This window comes from Corvus moneduloides, chromosome 6 (assembly GCF_009650955.1).
Source record: "Corvus moneduloides isolate bCorMon1 chromosome 6, bCorMon1.pri, whole genome shotgun sequence".
Lineage (NCBI taxonomy): Eukaryota > Metazoa > Chordata > Aves > Passeriformes > Corvidae > Corvus > Corvus moneduloides.
Genome location: NC_045481.1, coordinates 59,625,309 through 59,644,201, shown reverse-complemented (window position 1 = coordinate 59,644,201; position 18,893 = coordinate 59,625,309). Strand labels below are relative to the sequence as shown.

Sequence of the window (18,893 nt, the reverse complement as noted above, 5' to 3'; positions counted from 1 at the left end):
GAAAAGTTGTATTAAAAGTGAAAAATATTATTTAAAAAATAATAAACAGTACTTTATGAAAATTGGATTTAGGGTAATAAACTTTCTGAAACTTTACAACTCTAAACCAGTAAATGGTACTACAATAATAAAATGTGTTAGTATTCTACTTCTATTGAAAGTTAATTTAATTCCACAGAGAACTATTGCGTTTTCATAATGGACTTGCGCTGTTTGGTTCCACTGTTTAATTCTGTCTGTGGTTTGTGGTCAAAGCACACAAAAGCAAAACAAAACAAAAGTGTGATAAGTTATCAACTAACGGAATTTGATATTGAGAAACTGCTGAGGTGTTGTAAACCATTGTTCCTTCCAATAGCAGCACTTGATCTCAAAACCCATCGCTGCTGCAAGGCCGCGGTGGTGGGCCAGGACCCCAGAGAGGTGATGGCTATGTGTGTAGGATGGCTGTGCTCTGCCATCCTGTGTGGAGTGTGGCCTGAGGATGTTGCAGCAGCCTCCACACCAACACAGGAAAACAGTGAGCACCCAGATCTTGTACAGTTAAAATCAGGGTAGGGCCCCACTGGGTGTGGGTCAGAAGCTGGGAAACCCTCACTAGTCTCATTAGGCGTAACTGCAATTACTGGTACCAATTTACCTTGTCTACACTCTGAGATTAAGGATTTGTCTGCTTGCATTTGTTTTTGTTCAGTGCCCACTGTATAATTTGAGTTTGTATTTAAAAAATAGCCAAGTAAGGGGCAGGACATTTGTTCCAAATGCAAGCACAGCCATCTATGCTGTGTACATTTTCTCTCTTTGCTATCAAAATAAATGAGAATACTATTAACAGTTGTTCTTCGTCAGTTTATAAACAGTAATCTGTACCAACTTGTTTAGACTGTATTTTTTCTAATGGAAATGATGAGGAATACTGTTTAACTCTTACCAAAAATTGTAATTATTAATGCTTAAAAATCAGTATGGACCATGTAAAAGTTGGTGCTGTAGGCTAGAGACCAAGCTTGTCTGAGGAAGTAGAGGGTTGGTTTAAACTCTTGACTATCTCGATTGAAAATCCATCTAGCACTCAGAAGAGCTTTTCAGCAACTTAAACCAGGAGCTACACTCTTTTTTCTGAATTAGCCTTTAATTTTAAAGCATCCTTTGCATCATCGCTAACAACATTATGTTTTTCCCGTGATGCCACTGGCAGGGCCTAAACAGCACTGAGACTACTTTACTCATCCCTGAACATCAAGTGGTAAGCAGTAAGAAGTATTCATGCTTCCTTGCATGAATTTGTGTGGCGTCTTCTATTACAGTATGCCAAAATGTCCCTCACCAGAAAATTTTCCAGTTTCAAGGATGCCATCCTTCTAAAAACAATTTTTACTAGCTTATAAAAATGAATGCGGTTTTGCATATATTCCTGGTGATGACTTAAAAGATAAATTGAAGCAAATCAAAAGAATAATAGACAAAATTGAAAAGTTAAGATTGGTGGAGAAAACTGGAAAGTTTGCTTTTTTATCATTGTTTTGGTTTGATGGGATATAGGGTGTATTCTGACTCTGGTGTTATTAACAAATGTGGGATTCCTTTTTATCATGATAGCCTGAGGGCTCTGTGAGTCAGCATGATACTCCAAAATGTTTTAAAGAGCAAGAAACAAACACTGACATAATTTGAAATATGTTGCCTCTTTTTTTTTTTATTGTAGTAAATAATAAGGAAAGGCTCAGAATAGCCACTTACTGAAATTCACAGGCAAGATAACTGTATAAATTCTCAAATGTATCAGAAAACTTTAAATAATCATTATTGGTTTATGGAGAAAAAGTATAAAAAGTCATTTAAAATAGCTGAAAAAGTACATGCTGAGGTGTATTAAAACTTGTCTGCTTGCTTACTTTCGGCTCTGGTGTCTTCCATTAACATGTACGCTCTCCTAGCTTACTTTTTATTTTTCTTTGTTATGTTCTTGTCTAATATATTCTTTTATCCAGAGAGGCTTTTTATGTGCATTTATATTTCAGTGCAAGTATCTTGGTGTCTTAAACTGCTTTGAAATGCATGTTTTCAAGCTTTCAGATTTTAATGTGGTTCAAAATTGAAACATCAGTGAAGGTGAAAAAAGGAGCTTGCAAGTTTTAGCTATAAGAAATACATGGGATTTTGTGTTTCTTTGAATGGGAAAGGTTATGGTTCTGTATGCAACCTTACAGCCTGCATGAAGTATAACTGAAAACTGGAATGGGTGTGTTAAGAGTGTTGTTAATACATGTCTTTAAATTGAGTAAGCTCTTCAGTTGCATGGATTCCTTTAAGGAAGAATAATGATGAGAACTTCATGGAAAGGGACTCTGGTAAAATGGAAACTGAGTGCGTAAACCAGAAATTTGCCATTTTGATTTTCAGGAGAGTACTTGTTTATTTTTGTATGTTCTGTAAATGTATTTCCAGGAACATTTTACTTTTGGAAATACATTATATCATTTAGATATGTATTTATAAAGTTACATTTAAGTTCATATATATGTATAAATATATATATTCATATTTAGCATAGCAGCACTTAAATCCATGTGGTTTTCCTGCAGCATGTTTTAAGTCAGTGAAAAGGAGGAGTATATAAATATTCCATGCAAACTGAGGATCTAAGTGAAGGCGATGACTTGTTTTTAAGCCATTGAATGTTTCCTACCCTTTCAGTTATGGATGTCTTTCTTGTATTTTGATTCAGCTTTCAAAACTTATATTTTTGTCCATTCCTGTATTCTGAAAGTTTTTTGTGCCACGGATTGCTAATACATAAATTACCTGGTTTGCTTTTTAATGTAGTTTCTTTGGGTTTTTTAGACTGTCTGTTTAAATCTAACTTGCCTGTGTGATTATCAAAGGTGTGCAGTTAATAAAATAAATATTTTCTTTGTAGACTGTATCTTGTAAGCCAGACAAATGTTTCAAATCAATTTAATGTTACAAATCAATTTAATGTTGTAATTTCAGGTATGTTTTTGCCTGGTAATGTAGGACTGTGATAATATAATTCCTTGGTGTGCTGATGGGGATCATAAAAACCATTCTATGGTATTAATGTAACCTCTCATCTTTCCTGTTAGTCACAGCTGGAGTTGCTTCCCTGTGCTGTAACTAATGGAGCTAATGGGTTTCTCCATCTCCAGTTGGTATTGGTTACTGCTTTGTTACTGAAAATGCTGCTTTAAAACCACCTTCCCACAAAAAGATACAAGATACAAAAGCAGAAGGGGAAGGGTGCTCAGGTCTGAACCTGCAGTCCCAGCTCTGTGGGGTTGGACACTTGGGAAACCTTGAGGTCTGAGGCATTGGATTTGGGAAGGGTGTTTCTGAACATAGGCCCTAAGGAACTTGCAGTTTTCTGACTGAATAATAATCTGAAAAGTACTTCTCTAGGACAAGTTTCCCTGTCTTTGAAGCATGGACATAGAGAGGGCTGGGGTATTTAGTAGCAGAGTGTATTTGGAGGAAGCTCCATGCCTACAAGGTGAGAGCTGTGCTAAGTGACTGTAAAGACACATTTCCTGTTGGGTGGATAACCAGAAATAGAAATCCCTTGGAGTTCCATAAAAACATACAGGATTAATAATTCAGGTATAATCTGCAAAACATATTTGTTTTGCTAACCCATCAAGGAGTAGCTGTCCACACTGCCAAAGGCCCACTGTTGGTGTGCCAGGGTGGGCAAGTGAAGCCACAGTGACATTCAGCACAGTGCCCGTGGCTCAAGCTTCAGCCCACAGTCGTTTCCCTGAAGCACTCTCTGTGCCAGTGTTAGTGGTTGCTGCCACTTCAGCAGCTGCTTTACGCTCTCCAGCTCACTGTGTCCGACTGTTTACCTTGGCCCTGGCAAAGTGTCTCAGAGGCACCTGTTGGAGCAGGGCGGGCAAGGACTCCTCAGCAAGCATTCAGCAGCACTGGAAAGTGTTGGTGGATCTGAATGTTGTGTAGGGCTGCCAGCCAGCATTTACACACCTGTGCCCAAACCAGTCTGGCAGAACCATGGGCTCTTACAGCCTTACTTCATCTTGAGCTGTGCTTTGTTTCCTTACTGACATCTTGGTCTGCCCTGTCACCTGTCTTGTTGAGTCAGGGTTTCCTGCTGCAGGGCTTTGGATGTGTCCTGAGGTGAGGATTGCAAGTCTGGGTACTTGGAGGGTTGTTTGGTTGGACATGTCCAGTACCCCAGCCTGTGCTGGTTGTCTAGACAAAAATCATCAAATATAGGATAACTATAAACTATTGATATAGTACCATATGAATCCGGTAAGTTTGCACTTACGTAGCCACATGAAAAGAAAATTTATCTCTTCATGATAGACCATTACAGCACTCAATTAGCACATCTGTCCACACAGCGGTGAGGGTCACATAGTTTTTAGAGAGATGACTAGGCTATTGAGGCTGGAAAGCTATTAGAGGGTAGTATTTGTTTTTTGAACAGGTGGTTTTTGTAAACTTGCTTTGTAGTTGATGGCTTTATTCAACTTTTTGAAAGCCCTGGTAAATACTGAATGTTTGCAGTAACATTTCATAGAATCCTCCAGTGAACTTGCATTGGAAAGGACCTCTGGATGGCCAACCTCCTACTCAAGGCAAGGCTGGTTTCAAACTTAGGTTAGGTTGCACAGTCCTGGCCTAGTTTAATCAGGCTGTGTGATCTCTGAGGATGGAGATTATGCAGTCCACTCTGGGCAATCTGTTGTACCCCATTCCCTCTCAACCACAGCCTCACATCCAGTAGGAATTTCTCCTGTTGTGACTTGTGGTTGTTGCTTCTTGAGTTTTCACCACATGCCTCAGGGCCCCATCTCTTCTGTAGTTCCTCATTGGGTGTAACTTAATACTAAAAAGCTTCATCTTGCTATCTGTTCTGTGTTGGGAAGTTTTAATTCAGTTACTTGTATTGCAGGAGGAACACAGTTCGAAATCTTTTCTGTGATTGGGTTGTTAGTGTTATTTAATACGCAGGTGTCCCAGATGATTAACTGCATTCATGCAGTTCTGAAAGAACTGTAAGAATAAGATGTACAAATCCACAGTGTTTAAAGATTCACTGATAGAATCAATTGCAAATTAGAAACTTTTTATATATATTAAACTTGTAGGTGTGCATGTATGCACAAACCTCTGGCATATGCCAGACTGATCTTGTTCTCCTGGGAAATCCAACTGCAGCAAAATGGAATAATTTTAGGGTTTAATAAGCTGGCCTGTCACTAGCCATAATGAGTAATCCTATGTACAGAAGGACAAGGAAAAGTGATAAGTATTCCCCTTCTAAAAGCAGATCTGACAATGACTACTGCATCTTCTTAAATTGATAGTCAAGACCTTTAATTACTGAGGATCTGATACATCTTAGAAAATTACAAAATTTTGATGGCAATAAAGATTAAATATTCTTCAATTGTATTGAATTATTGTTATAAACTATTCAACCCAAAACAATTTGGTGTACTCCTTCAGCAGGAGCTTTTTTTTTGGAGTAAGTTTTGCTTATTGTTTATTTCTTTATGTATATGAATTTAGTTCCACTAGAACAATTTCTGTTACTTATGAAGTCACTGTCTTTTTTAATCAGTGGCTGGGGTGGGTTTTTTTAGGGCAATACTAACCATGTAGGTTGTTAGAATACACTTTGGGTTCACTTACTGTAATGCTGAATAATTACAATACTGTTGATTCTATACAGCATGTTAGTGTGGTTCTATGCACTGTGTTTAGTTTGATTAACTTAGTATCTATACTGTTGCAGTTTGCATGTAGTCACAATTATATTTGCAAAGAAAGACCTAAACCTGTAAGTACAAATAGAACAGAAAATGCATTTTCTTTTCTGTTATTGGATTCCATGATTTTTGTGAGCCTTTTAATCATGTAAGATGACATACTGCATTTGAAGCAAAAGCATTCTGAGGTAGCTGTCCTGATTTCAGTCATACAAAGTAGTCTAATGATCTGCTGTACGTATTTCTCAAGAAGATAAACAGCAAAAAACCTTAACAAAATTGCTGACGAGGGAAGGCAAAGAACGGATGGCAGCATTTTCAGGAAATACTTTCTTTTAGCTTTTTTTGTGCTGCATTAATTTGCAACAGTGTTTTGTAGCTCCCCAAGGGCTAGGATAGCTTCAGGAACACAGGAATTCTCCATAATGCAAATATCTGATTTCAGCAAGTTACCAGTGTGTCTAATGCAGATGCATAAAGTTGTGCAACACTATGGAACAATGGGATTTTCAATTACTTTTATTTAATTTCAGCCTATTAAAGATAAACATATGAATTACATGGATATTTATGACTTGTAGTTTTGTCAGCTCTGGAATTACATGGTTGCCATTTGTCTTTTTCATGTCCCCGGTGGGTCCAACCTGACACGAGTATAACAGAACATGCATGCACTATGCATGAGCCAGTGTTTTGGTACCTTTGCTCTACACTCAAAACCACTTTCTTATTGCTCTTTTTAAAATCTGCATGAGTATCCAAATGATGGCAATTAGTATTATAGGATTCATTAGCTTGAAACATATTTTTACTGTCCAAACGGATTCCAGCCCAGCTTTGCCTTTAATGGAAAATACATGATAGTGATATTATTTGTGGGCGCTTGTGTTTTTCTGGTGGCGGAGGCTTTTCGTAGCTTTAAAGGACATGGATTTCTTGCTCACTGTAGTTGGGATGTATGTGCTTGGAGCAGTTGGTTCTTGGAGAGAAGCAGGGGGCCTAACTACTTGTTGGTATTCCAGCAGAGTGGAAGGAAGTCTAATCTGTTCCTGAAGCGACGTCTCAGGGTTAAAGCAGTGATGAATGCTATTGCAAGTGGCTTGGATGGCTGCAGTAATAACATGCTTCACTGTGTGCTGCCTTTTGTTAACTGGGAGCAAGGTTCACAGCTATGAATAAATACTATGTGCTTTCTCAGGGAACACATGCATCCTTGCATGGTATGAGAGGGAAAAGACAGAGACATAATCCTCTGAGTTACTCTGTTTTGTTCCTACTCTAATAAAATAAAACGCCAATTCAGCCTTATACAAATACACTTCTGCTGATAGGTGTGGTTGAAAAAGTAACACCAACCTTCCTCAGCGCAGAGTTACATTTAAACTAGAATAGTAGCTTCTATGGAGAGCATTTTGCTGTATGTCTTGTACATGATTTGATAGAGCTGAATATTGATATGATAATAAATAATGTTACCTAATATGAGTTAACTTCTCTAGGAGAGTGGGTTACAGTCTTTTATTTGCCTAACATTAATTACTGTGGCCTAATAGTGAAAAAGGTGGATGTTGTTACTAAGACATTCTGGCACGTTGGTAAATTAAAATATGACCTTTAATAGATCAATTGAGATACTAATTACCCTGTTACATTGATTTATTAGGTGTATTTTTTTTTCCCATGAAAGTAAATATTCAGTTTTGAAACATCACCCCTGTATTTTTTGCGAGCTGTTTTTATATGTGGTCATTGCTGGGACATGTGTCTCTCTGGTAGCTGATTTAGTGAATCTTGTATGTAGAGGAAAATGCATGGAATTTACATTTTGCTACCTGCTTCAAGTATCACAAGTATTGCTACACTAACATATATATATATATATATTTTTATACTTCCTGTACCAGTTACTTATATGTAATGCTTGCAGACATATGCAGTTAATTTTGAAATTATTTAAACTAGATGTAGCCCTTGTTAAAACTTGCCCAAGTATATCTTCAGCTGTAAAGAAACTGAAGAATTGTGGCAATATTGGGAAACTTCTTTGCATTCTGTATATTTTAGAGAAACATCAATACTTGGTTTTTTATTCATATGCCTGTATCTTCTACAGATTGATAAAAGACATCAAAGCAAAGATTCTATTTTCTTCAGGGATGGTGTCAGGAGAATTGATTTTGTTTCTCTCCTATGTGGATGATCTAAATAAGGAATGGGAAAAAAAGTTGGTAAGTTTTGTCTTTTTGAAGTCCTCTTAATTTTTATGTATAATAAGCTGAATATCAGTTACTAACCCTTTCAGATCACTAGACCCATCTTGAATAGAATTTAGCTAAAAATTTTTACAGCTATGTGAAAGAAATTCCATGTATGGAAATTTCTGTGTAATTTACTGTTGTGTGTCAGGACCCAATTTTATTAGATTTTTTGTGTCCTGTGTTGATTGAATTGATCTCTCCTTTGTTACTTAGGTGAGCAATATATTATACAATTGAGCAGAGTAATCCAAATTATTTAGCTTCCTTCAGTTAACAGTCTAGCTGAGACTTTGGAGAAATATTTGTAAATACTTCTGTCTGTAAATACTTTCAAATGCTTATTTCTTCTAAATAAGCAAAGATCATCCAAACAAGATTAACAATGACTGTTTTTTCACACCCTTGGACTGTAGATAGAGGAGAAATTAAATTCTTAGCTCCAAGACTCACTGCAGTTTTCCATTAATACTTTTGAGACTCTTGTCTTAAATATACTCCGAGTAACACAAACACAGCATGTCGTCTTGGAGCTTTTCCCTGTGTTTGACTTAGTCTCTACGTATGTGTATTCCATTCTTCTAGAAGAATATTTAAAGTGGCTTTGATAAGAGTGCTCCTATGTAACAGAGCACAAGACGAAACTTTCTCTAAAATGCTAGTTAGTGATTATCCCTCTTGCCAGCAAGACCCAGTTGCCTGAACGGTAATAGTGGGTCAGATGGAATCAGTTAATGACAACTGTTTGTTATCAGCTCACACTTAAACTTGAGGTCTGACTTGGCTAACATATAAATTCAAGCTATATAAAAAATTCAGTATTACGAGATGCAATCAAGACAACAAATTTTATATAAAGGAAAATATTTTTAAAAAATCAGGATTTCAAATTTTTTTTCTCTGTATTCGCTGCCTTCTTCAGAGTCGGGAGAGGTTACATTTGCAAACTAGTCTCTCCAATATATAGCTCCAAAGTTTATTCACAATCAAAAAAATTTTAAAAAGGAGAGAGACACCAAAGAAACTTCATTCTCAAGTGAATAATATTATTCTGAAAGATGAGGGTATCTGATAAAAACTAATTATACCAATCCTTATGACAAAATCTTGATCAAAACTACTGGTCTGTGAAGCAAAGAACAGTTACCATCTATATCTTGTCATATTAAAGTACTTCGTAATTAAAAATTCAGATTTCCTCTGGAAAAACACTGCAAGATTAGGCTGTTTAAAAAAATTGCATTTTGCCTTCATTCTTTATGAAGGAAATACTGTTTTCATTAAGAACTTATGCTGCCTGTCCTTGCATCCAAATACAATTCAGTGTAGAACACAGCCCCTGCATCTTACTCTTCTTACCTTAAAAAATCCAAGAATTTGTCATTTCTCTGGTTGATGCTTCTCCCAGATTAAGCATCTCAGTCAGCTTTGCTCAGCTATCCACATTACAAAGATTTTATTGGGAGACCAGGTTATTTGATAGCTATGGTACGATATGTTTATATATAAGCATACTTTTTTCAAACTCACCCTGACCCTTGTCAGGCTGACTCCTAGCTAGATGCTTTCTTCTCCCATGAAGCAAAATGCATTTAGAAAAGAAGAAAGGAAAGACTGCTCAATGTAGAGAGAAGAAAGATACCAATGCAAAATTTGTCAAAGCAACTCTTAAACTTTTCCATTAGTCATACTTGAATTATATTTAAAATGAGGGAGGAGATTTAGTACTATTCAGGTGATGTTTCAGGTGGGAAGGAAAATGAGTCACATGGTCACTCATATTGTGTGCAGCAGTTTCCTTCTCATGCTTTATGGCATTAGGGGTAGTAGGTTATCTTTTGCCAGACTAGAGTCTATGTCCATGGGTATCATTATTGACTGAAGGATTCACGTGGGAAAAAGCCCCAGAGCTAGTAGCTAATATTGTACTTCCTCTTTGAGGTAAAAATGCACTTCTAGGAAGAAACATCTCTGTCTTGCAAAAGGCCTAAATATCCACATTAATTAAACCTTGTGAGATGTAATTCTGTGTATGTCTTTTCCTTGCAAAGAGTTTATGGCCTCGTGGAGGAAGGCCAGTGGCCCTGTAGATTAACTCTGTGGTCCACTGGATGAACAGGCATGGAGATACACATTTTTTTACACAGTTCCTGGGGCATCTGCATTGGCCCTATAATTATGTTCAGCATAGATGTTTATGCAATTAGTATGTCCATAAATTACTGCAGATTTCTTAGCATACAAGTACTGTGCTGTTTTCTTTGTGGTAACAAGATTTAAATATTGATGAACTGCAGCCTCTGGAGTTCGTATGACATACACTGTACTTGCTATTGTACAGTTATCATAGAAAGAAATGTTTCTTTTATGGTAGTACAATGATACCATAAATGGAACAGCTAAGAATAGAAGTGTTCATACGAAGAGAATAGCAGACATGACAAAGGGTTTTGTTTCCTTGTCTAAGGAAACAGCTTATTCTGCATTTTTAGAATGGGATAAGTAACTCCTTTGTGTGTTTCAATATATAGCACTGATACAGATGTAAGAGACAGTCTGTTCATCTCCTGCCTTAGTTTCATGCAGAACAACTTCTGACTTTTTTGATATTTCCAGATACATTCTAGCTTCAATGCTGTTTGAACTTGCCTTCTATAAGCTACAGGAATAAATCCAAACCACAAATTTCTCTGAACACAAATTAGGATTACAATTTTTTGAGACAATACTTTCTATTGTTCCTTAAAGCCTCCAGCTTTAAAGAATAATAAGTGAAAATATTTCACCACCATATGAAATGTATGTGAACATGAAAAAATAAATAGAATTTATAAAAATATCTAACAAAGTATTGATATATGACCAGGACATAGTCTTTATTGTCCGTAAGTATATTTCTTCACAAGAACTACAGAGCATAGGACTCAGGGATCTCTGTGGCAAAGTAACTCACTTCTATGTTGACCTGGAAGCAAAGTCCCCCTGTCCCCAGGGGCGTGTAGAGATACAGAAGGAAATTTTATCTAGTTCCTTTCCTGGTTTTCTCATAATTTCAGACAGAAACTTCTGCTTTCTTAGAGGTACCAGCTAGGCCAGAGTTAGGGAGCCATGGGCAGCAAGTACCAGATGCTTGTTGCTGCTGTTAGCTTTGTTTGCAGCTGCATCCACAGGTCTGCAGGAATGGGTGAAAGCTGGGCTCAGTCCAAACTGGGCACCTCTCCACGCAGCTTTGCAGAAGTTTGGCTGGTAGTTGTAGAAGGAATCAGAGCATATCCTGCCTTGGAAGGGACCCACAGCAATCATCAAGTTCAATGAGTCAGCAGTGCGCTGGAGCCAGGAGAGCCAACTCTGTTCTGGGGTGCAGCAGGCACAGCATCACCAGCTGGGCGAGGGAGGGGATTGTCCTGCTCTGCTCTGAGCTGGAGCAGCCTCACCTGGAGTGCTGGGGCAGTTTTGGGGGCCGCAATATAAAAAGAGACAGAGATTGAGAGACTGTCCAAAAGAGGGCCACAAGGCTGGTGACAGGCCTTGAGGGGAAGCCTTTTAAGAGGCTGCTGAGGGCGTCTGGTTTGTTCAGCCTGGAGGAGACTGAGGGGAAACCTCATCACAAGTCTACAATTTTATTGTGAGGGAAAGAGGAGGGAGAAGTACCAACCTCTTCTCTCTGAGACCAGTGACAGGACCTAAAGGAATGGCATGAAGCTGAGTCAGGGGAGGTTTAGGTTGGGTATTAGGACCTAAAGGTTTTTTACTCAGAGGGTGGTTGGGCACTGGAACAGGCTCCCCAGGGCAATGGTCACAGCACCAAGCCTGGCAGAGTTTTGGCAGAAGCATTTGGACAATGCTTTCAGGCTCATGGTGTGACTTTTGGGGTGTCCTGTGCAGGGCCAGGAGTTCATAGAATCACAGAATCATAGAATATGCTGAGTTGGAAGGGACCCACCTGGAGTTGGGCCTGCATTGTTACCTGTTGTTGTTATACAACAGGTTTAACCTGTCATTATCACAGTCAGGTATATAGCAGTTGTCTCTCTTCCGTACGTACCTGATCATGCAGTGTTACATTTGCACTGGGCATGATAGTACTGCTGGACTTTGGATCTTGCTTTGTTGATCTTGCTGGGATGGTTCATTACAGCCCAGCATGTGTTAGATAAAGAGTCTGTGCTTATCCCACATTATGTGAGATATCCACATAATACGGTGGATGTGATGTCTCACAGAGCTTCCCTCATCCCTCTTTGTCTGCAGAGTGGCATCTCTAGCAGAGTCAGAAATACATGCACCAGGTATAGCTTATTACATTTGGGGCAATAAGCTTAAAATTCTAACAAGTACACATTAAAAACAGCCAGCTCTGGCCCAAGGATACGTTTTGTCCATTTTAAGCCTTTGATGGAGACACAAGGAAATTCAGTATTTGGGAAGAAAAGGGGAAGGAATTTTTTTTTTTTTTTCTGTGGCAGATTGATTTTCTTTTAAAAATGTTTTTCCCATTAACTGGAAAGTACAGTACATTGCATAGGTTTCTGGAGGGGGCTTATGGGAGAAGAGCAAGGTGGTAAAAAGGGCGTAATTTCTCTCAGACCACTGCAGTTTATCACACTAAGTCTGTTGCAAGGAAAGATAAGTAAGACCCTTTGACTCTCTCTGTTCCTGAGCTGCACAGCTGGTGAGAAGCTGTCTGGTGCCAGAGAACCCTCTGAGCTGACTTGCTTGGCTCTCTTTCCAGTGTTTGCTGGAGAAGGAATACACACCAGCATGCTTTGTTAGGAGAAAAGGTAATCCAGAGGAGCATGTAGCTTTGGATACTAGGCTTGAATGTCAGCTTTTCTATAGCATTTTAACATGCGTTCTTAAATCACCTTTTATCTGTGTTGTTCTCTATCTGGTTATCATGTCAGCAAACCGGAGTTCTCTGGCATGTTTATACACCTATACAACCTGCATTTAGGCAGGTTTGTAGGATACAAATAGTGCATGGAATTGCTTTTGTCCCCAGCATGTGCTAGAACTCAGGAGTTATCATATTAGCGAGTTTATATCGTCCAGTGTCTAATCTAATATATAGTAATATTTGGCAAAATCAGATGTGACACATAAAAATGAGAGGCCACTAACACAGGAAAATACATCAATAATCTTAGTGTACATTTGAGGACTATGAAAGCTGTTCTTCAGTCTGTATTCATTTGTCTGAGTAGTTTATGCAAACTGAAATGCAGAAATGGCAGTCTGCTCCTCACAGACATTCAGGAAAATAAAACTGGCTGAAAATTACAGTGTTTTGGGTTTTTTAAGTATGTTTGAAACCGTCAGTTAAGACTTTTTCAATAGAAGAAACATTAGACAGCGTGGCAGGGTTTAGCCAAAAATAAATTTGTTGTCTAGCTTGTGCATTTTAAAGAGGGTAGGGCTCAATATTTGGCTTAATTTATTGTTACTGCAGCAGTTCTTCAGCAAATTTTATATAATTAAGAGGAAATTAATGCATTTTGCTTTCAATAAGAGCAAAAATTATACAGAGAAGGAGAGGAAGAACCACCTAGGAAGTACTTGGCAAAATCCAGAATTCAAGAAGAATATCGAGCTCACACACGTCATGCAGCCACTACAAACTGCCACGGGCAGGCGTGTTATCTCTGCATGAAGTCCATGCTGACTTTATGCAAGCTAAGCACACGTGGTGATTTGTTGGTCTTATCTAGTTTTATAGTGATGTTTGTGAAATACTGTTTGAATTGTCTGTAATCAGTACTTGAATATCTGTATCAGGCATAATTGTATAACTGGTAAATAGATGAGACTGTCAGTCTTCCACGTGCTTCCAGAATTTTCTTTTCATCATTCTCTTGGAAATATAGCTAAACTTGAACAGACCCAACACCCCACACACCAGCTTCCTGAAGCCAGAAGTGCTCAAGACACAAGACATCGGTTGCTTCTCTGATGACCTAGATGGCACAGAACAAGCCTTTTCCTACCCAGTAGGTGTCCTGTGGCTAGCTAGTGCAATTCCTGATGTGTTCCCATCACAAAGCTGGCCCTCACTGGAAAGTGGCCTGGTATGCATGGGCTGGTTTTTGTCTGTTTGCTTTTAGAAGGTCACATAGCATTAAGGGGTTGTCATCAGGGCAGTTGAGAGAAGTGAAACCCAGGGAGTCATCGCTGAGTGGCCAATTAGTTGCTAACTTCATCAGTTACTAAAGTGTCTTTGTTTCTCTTCAGGAAAGGAGAAAAGAATTTGAGAGCAACCTTCAAAAGGCTGGTTTGGAGCTAGAAACAGAAGACAAGAAGGTAAAAAAAAAAAAAAAAAAGAAAAATTAGGACCAAAAGAATCGACCCAGAAATTAATAAACCACTTTGTTTCTTTGAGAAAAAATTATAAATTATGCTCGTGGATTTCAGTGGAGGGTGACTAATTTTGGAGAAACAAGATTAATATGTTTATTTGAATCCTTTTTCCAGATACATTGATAAGAATTGTGAAGCAAGAATAATTTTGATTCAAGAGGAAGCTTTTGTTTTGCTTTCATAATGAAAAGAAAGCCTTTGCTTTCATAAAAAGAAGAAGGAAAATAGCTGTGATTTGATTTAAAGCCACATAAACAGGAAGTATGCTTACAGCTGATTTAATCCCACCCTAACAATGAGTAACAAGTTTGGAAGGCAATTTATGCCCACTGGATGTTGTAATTTTGAGGAAGGACCGTGGTGTAAAAACTTGAGGATGTTTGATGAGTGGTACTGTTTGGTGTAATAACTGGAGAATGTGCGATTTTTTACTGATGCAGTCAGCGTGCCAGAGGCTGAGTTGGGTAAAATAACTCTTGATGAAGTTCAGACTCTCTAACATCCATAGGTGGGGAATTCATCAAGCCACGTTAAAAACCCTGCTGATTGCAAACTTCTGCCTGTGAATGCAGAGCAACACTAGAAGAACACACATGTTCTGTGAGGCTTGTGACAAGATTATTCTACGTGTTTCCCGTGTAATGAGAGTTTTCGGACTCCAGTGTATGGCATTAATACAATTTGAAAAGCCTTGTGAGCTTTTCAAATGCTTTGTGAGCAAAGATTATTTTATGAACAGCCAACCACTCAAGCTTTTCAGTTAAAAAAAAAGTATATATACACACACACAGAGGAAGTCCTTCTATTCCCCCCTCCTTTTTTTTTTTTTTTAATCCTTCAAAAATATGTAAAAGGCAATACATTTTGTATAAAAAATATTCCCATAAATCTTGCAATAAAACACAGTTTGGTCTAATGTCTGATTTAACTTTTCTGGGGCAGGAATCTGAGGATGGCAAGATTTTCTTTGTGAAGATCCATGCGCCGTGGGAGGTTCTGATCACATATGCAGAAGTGCTGAACATTAAGGTTCCCATCAAGGAAAATGACATTCCCTCCATGGTGGAGAACCCCCTGGGACTGTGTGCTTTCCCCGCTCAGGTCTGCCTGAGAAGGTGATGCACCCTGAACCGGATTATTTCACGGCACCATTCAGCAAGGACAAGCAGGAGCTGTACCTCATTAATGATGAGAGCACTTTCTTCTCACCGTCCATGAGAAACAGAATAGTACGTATGTGAATTTGGCTACTTAGGTTTTACATGTAGATTTACATGGCCCCATCAGAATATTCATGCAAGGAAGGAGTGAGTATAGAAACCGTGGTAACTGAGGTAAATACAGGGATGCCTGGGTACTTTTGCATCTTGCTTAGAAATATAGAATAATATTTGTTGGAAACAGATCTTCTGGATGTCTACAAGGGCAGTTGTGCCCTCAGTGTTCTTATAAGGGATAAGGCCTCTGAAGAAGTACTTCTTGCTTTTGCATGTTGGTTCCTGCAGATTATACACAGTGCACATCCATGATAGGTTTCTATTAAATGCCTTAAAATAGGAAGGGTCCTAAAATTCTCATCCTTGAATCTCAGGTTAATTATATTCTTACACGTTGCCCATATGGAACAGAAGAAGGGAAGAAAAAATTTGGGATTAAGAGACTGCTAAACAATGGCACCTATACAGCTGCATATCCTCTTCATGATGTAAGTATTTTAGTTTTCTGCTTTCTTGAGCATTTCCCGGTGGTTTGCACTCTTTTACGTACTGTGACATTTGCTATTCCAGGAGATGTGAAAATATACTCAAACCTTTCAATTTGTCCAGTAATTGATTCTGTTTCATAACACACAAGACATATCTGTCAGCCCTATTATTTGGCTTTATGTGCTGAAATGTTTCTTCCTGTGGGTGAGTTTTTAGAATATGTGTCAGTCACACCATTTCTTTAGAGACTTATTCCATCATATTCCTGTAATGTTGATGACACAGACCATGCAGTAGTACCTTAGATTATAACATGGAATGAATACTAGAGGAGATGCATACATTCAGCAGTGTGTGTCTACAGGGTGTGTACACACACATACTGTAATTACACAGTAGTGCACACTACCTGCAGTTAGAGAAAAAACTCTTGTGATTGTACCATTTTTGGGCTGAAGTCAGATGAGATAGCCTGAACCCTGTAGTTCAGTGTGGAATGGTCACTTGTCCATTTCCCAGGGAGCTTTGGAGAGCAAATACTGTAAATGTGGTAGGTAGTAAATACTGTGTTTAGTTTTGCTGTAAGGTCTGTTTTTAATACGACACGTGTAGATTTAGTCCCTGAAATTCCATAGAGAAACAAGAGAGAAATGGGTTACATGTTTTATGTGGGTTTTTTCCCTTTTAAATTTCTTTTCCTCCTAACTATTGTGTTTTAATTTGTTGTTTAAGTCTTAAATTCTCTCCTTGTTTTTAATGGTTATTTCAGATGTCACAATGCTTTAGTGAACTTAACATGCTTATTTATATCTCTGAATTCTACCATAAGGCATTTTTAAATACTGTATATAGATTTATATTTTTAAATGTTTGAATTTTTTTTTCCTTTGAAAACAGAAATAAATGAGTGAATGGACATTCCTTAGGTTTTCAGGAGGAAAGTTGGCTGATTAGGATCTAGAATGTTTAGTCTAGTCTGGCAAGTACTTTATACTGTAGGGTCTACCAAAACCCACAGACAGTAAAAAGCAAAAATCTCTTCTATACAACTACAGCCAACTTTAAATGCTAAGAAATCTTACCAAAAAATTCTAAAACTTGAGAGAAAAACCTCAAAAATCTTTGTCTAAAAATAATTATTTAATCTTTCAGAATATTTTCAAAAGGCAAACTTTAGGTTGCTTAAACTTCTATTGGTTGTTTTCTATTTAGAAAACCAATTTTCATGCTTTTCTTTGTGGTTGAGAGACATTAAGAAAAAAGGAAAATCAAGATCACAAACTGCATAATTGACATAGCCAAATATTTCTAGAAGCAGAGTTCTATGGCAAGGAATAAAATTACAGAACCTGTCAGAAACTGTGGTTATTTTATGCTGTTTGATTTCTAGAGAAGTGATGAAGTTCCAAAATTTTCTTAATATTTGGCAGTTAAGATACTGATAATGACAAACACCACAGTCTTAAGAGGGATGCGTCATCATTACTGTTCATCTCTTTCAATGTAGTATTTGAGGCCTGTCGATGAGGTGTTTTCCCCTTACTCTGATTTGCTCACAGTGCCAGTACTGGAAAAAGGCAAGCGACCCAAACTGTGACAGTGAGAGGTACACGCTCTACATGGAGTTGGGCCCGTTTCTTGCGCTTCTACAAAGAGCAGCCTTTGGACCTTATCAGGTACAGTACAGCCTGGGGGTGGTTATGTTTCCTTGGTTTTCACTGTAATACAGGGTATAATTGATTTGTAACTTCATCCTGCTAGGAAATTTTTACCACTTAAGATCCAATGATATTAAAATGTTATATATTATCTAATTATAAATATTATAAATATTATATATAATGGATATTAACTGGGAACTATGTCCTGGGAGGACATGACACAGCTTTCTACTTGAGAACTGGAAAAAGGCTTCATTTCAAATCAAGTCTCTTTTCCATCTAGCCAGTCCTCCTGGGGTCAGGTATAGTACAGATAATTCAGCTGTAAAGAAGCACCTACATAGAATACTCAGATTTTTTAATCACTCTCTGCAAAAAAATTGTTAAAGATTTATTTGAAATGTTGAAATTTCAACACAGACTTGAAAAAATACAGATAAAATCAGCTTGGAAGCTTGATTCTTAGTTCTAACCCCACATTTAAACTCATTAAGATCCCTTTGATTCAGCTGATATGATACAACAGAATGGTGCTTTGTTCACAGGTTACAGTTTCCCTGTTTGTAACACAAGTGGTTGTATTCTGTGGATTACCTATTTGTTTTTAACCATGGTGGTCAGAACTGTTGTGCTGTTTCATTTGTGTAACTCATTGGAAAAATCAGAAAGTATATCTCACTTAAGCTATCCTGTAGAAAGAGAAAGAGTGATTTTAAAGTCAGATTTTCCTGGCTAGGAGGAAAAAAGGGACAAAAGAGGCCATGTGTGTGATCATTCACCTTGTTCATGCAGCTTGAGTAACTTCTCATGGCCAGCTTCAGACCTCCTTTTCCACAGTACATTCAATGCATTTACTCTTCTGTTAAAAGAGATTTTGCCATGTATTTCACTTTTACTCTGGCCAGTTTGCTCTACTGCAGTTTTTAAATTTAGCTTGGTGTTCCTGTTAATTGCTCTTTTTTTTTTTTTTTGTATTCAGAAGTACTATGGTGAGGAAGATTGGAATCTATTTTGCCTGGCTAGGATTTTACACAGAGATGTTATTCCTTGCAGCAGTTGTTGGCTTAATCTGTTTTCTTGTATGGCTTGTTTACAATGGATGAAAATATGAGCAGGTGAGTATAATGTTGAAAATCTCCTGGGCAAAAGCTAAGCAATGTG

At 37.9% G+C, this 18,893-nt stretch overlaps 1 protein-coding gene across 1 annotated transcript in view; it reads left to right on the top strand.

The window, feature by feature from the left end:
• Positions 1–18,893, top strand: part of ANO5 (anoctamin 5) — a 55,723-nt gene that overhangs the window by 17,671 nt on the left and 19,159 nt on the right. The window contains 12 exon segments of the mRNA XM_032111407.1: positions 1,199–1,246; positions 6,779–6,823; positions 7,870–7,938; positions 7,940–7,984; positions 14,240–14,308; positions 15,308–15,466; positions 15,469–15,594; positions 15,957–16,070; positions 17,631–17,696; positions 17,698–17,747; positions 18,712–18,805; positions 18,807–18,847. Of these exon segments, the coding sequence (XP_031967298.1) occupies positions 1,199–1,246; positions 6,779–6,823; positions 7,870–7,938; positions 7,940–7,984; positions 14,240–14,308; positions 15,308–15,466; positions 15,469–15,594; positions 15,957–16,070; positions 17,631–17,696; positions 17,698–17,747; positions 18,712–18,805; positions 18,807–18,847 (926 nt within the window).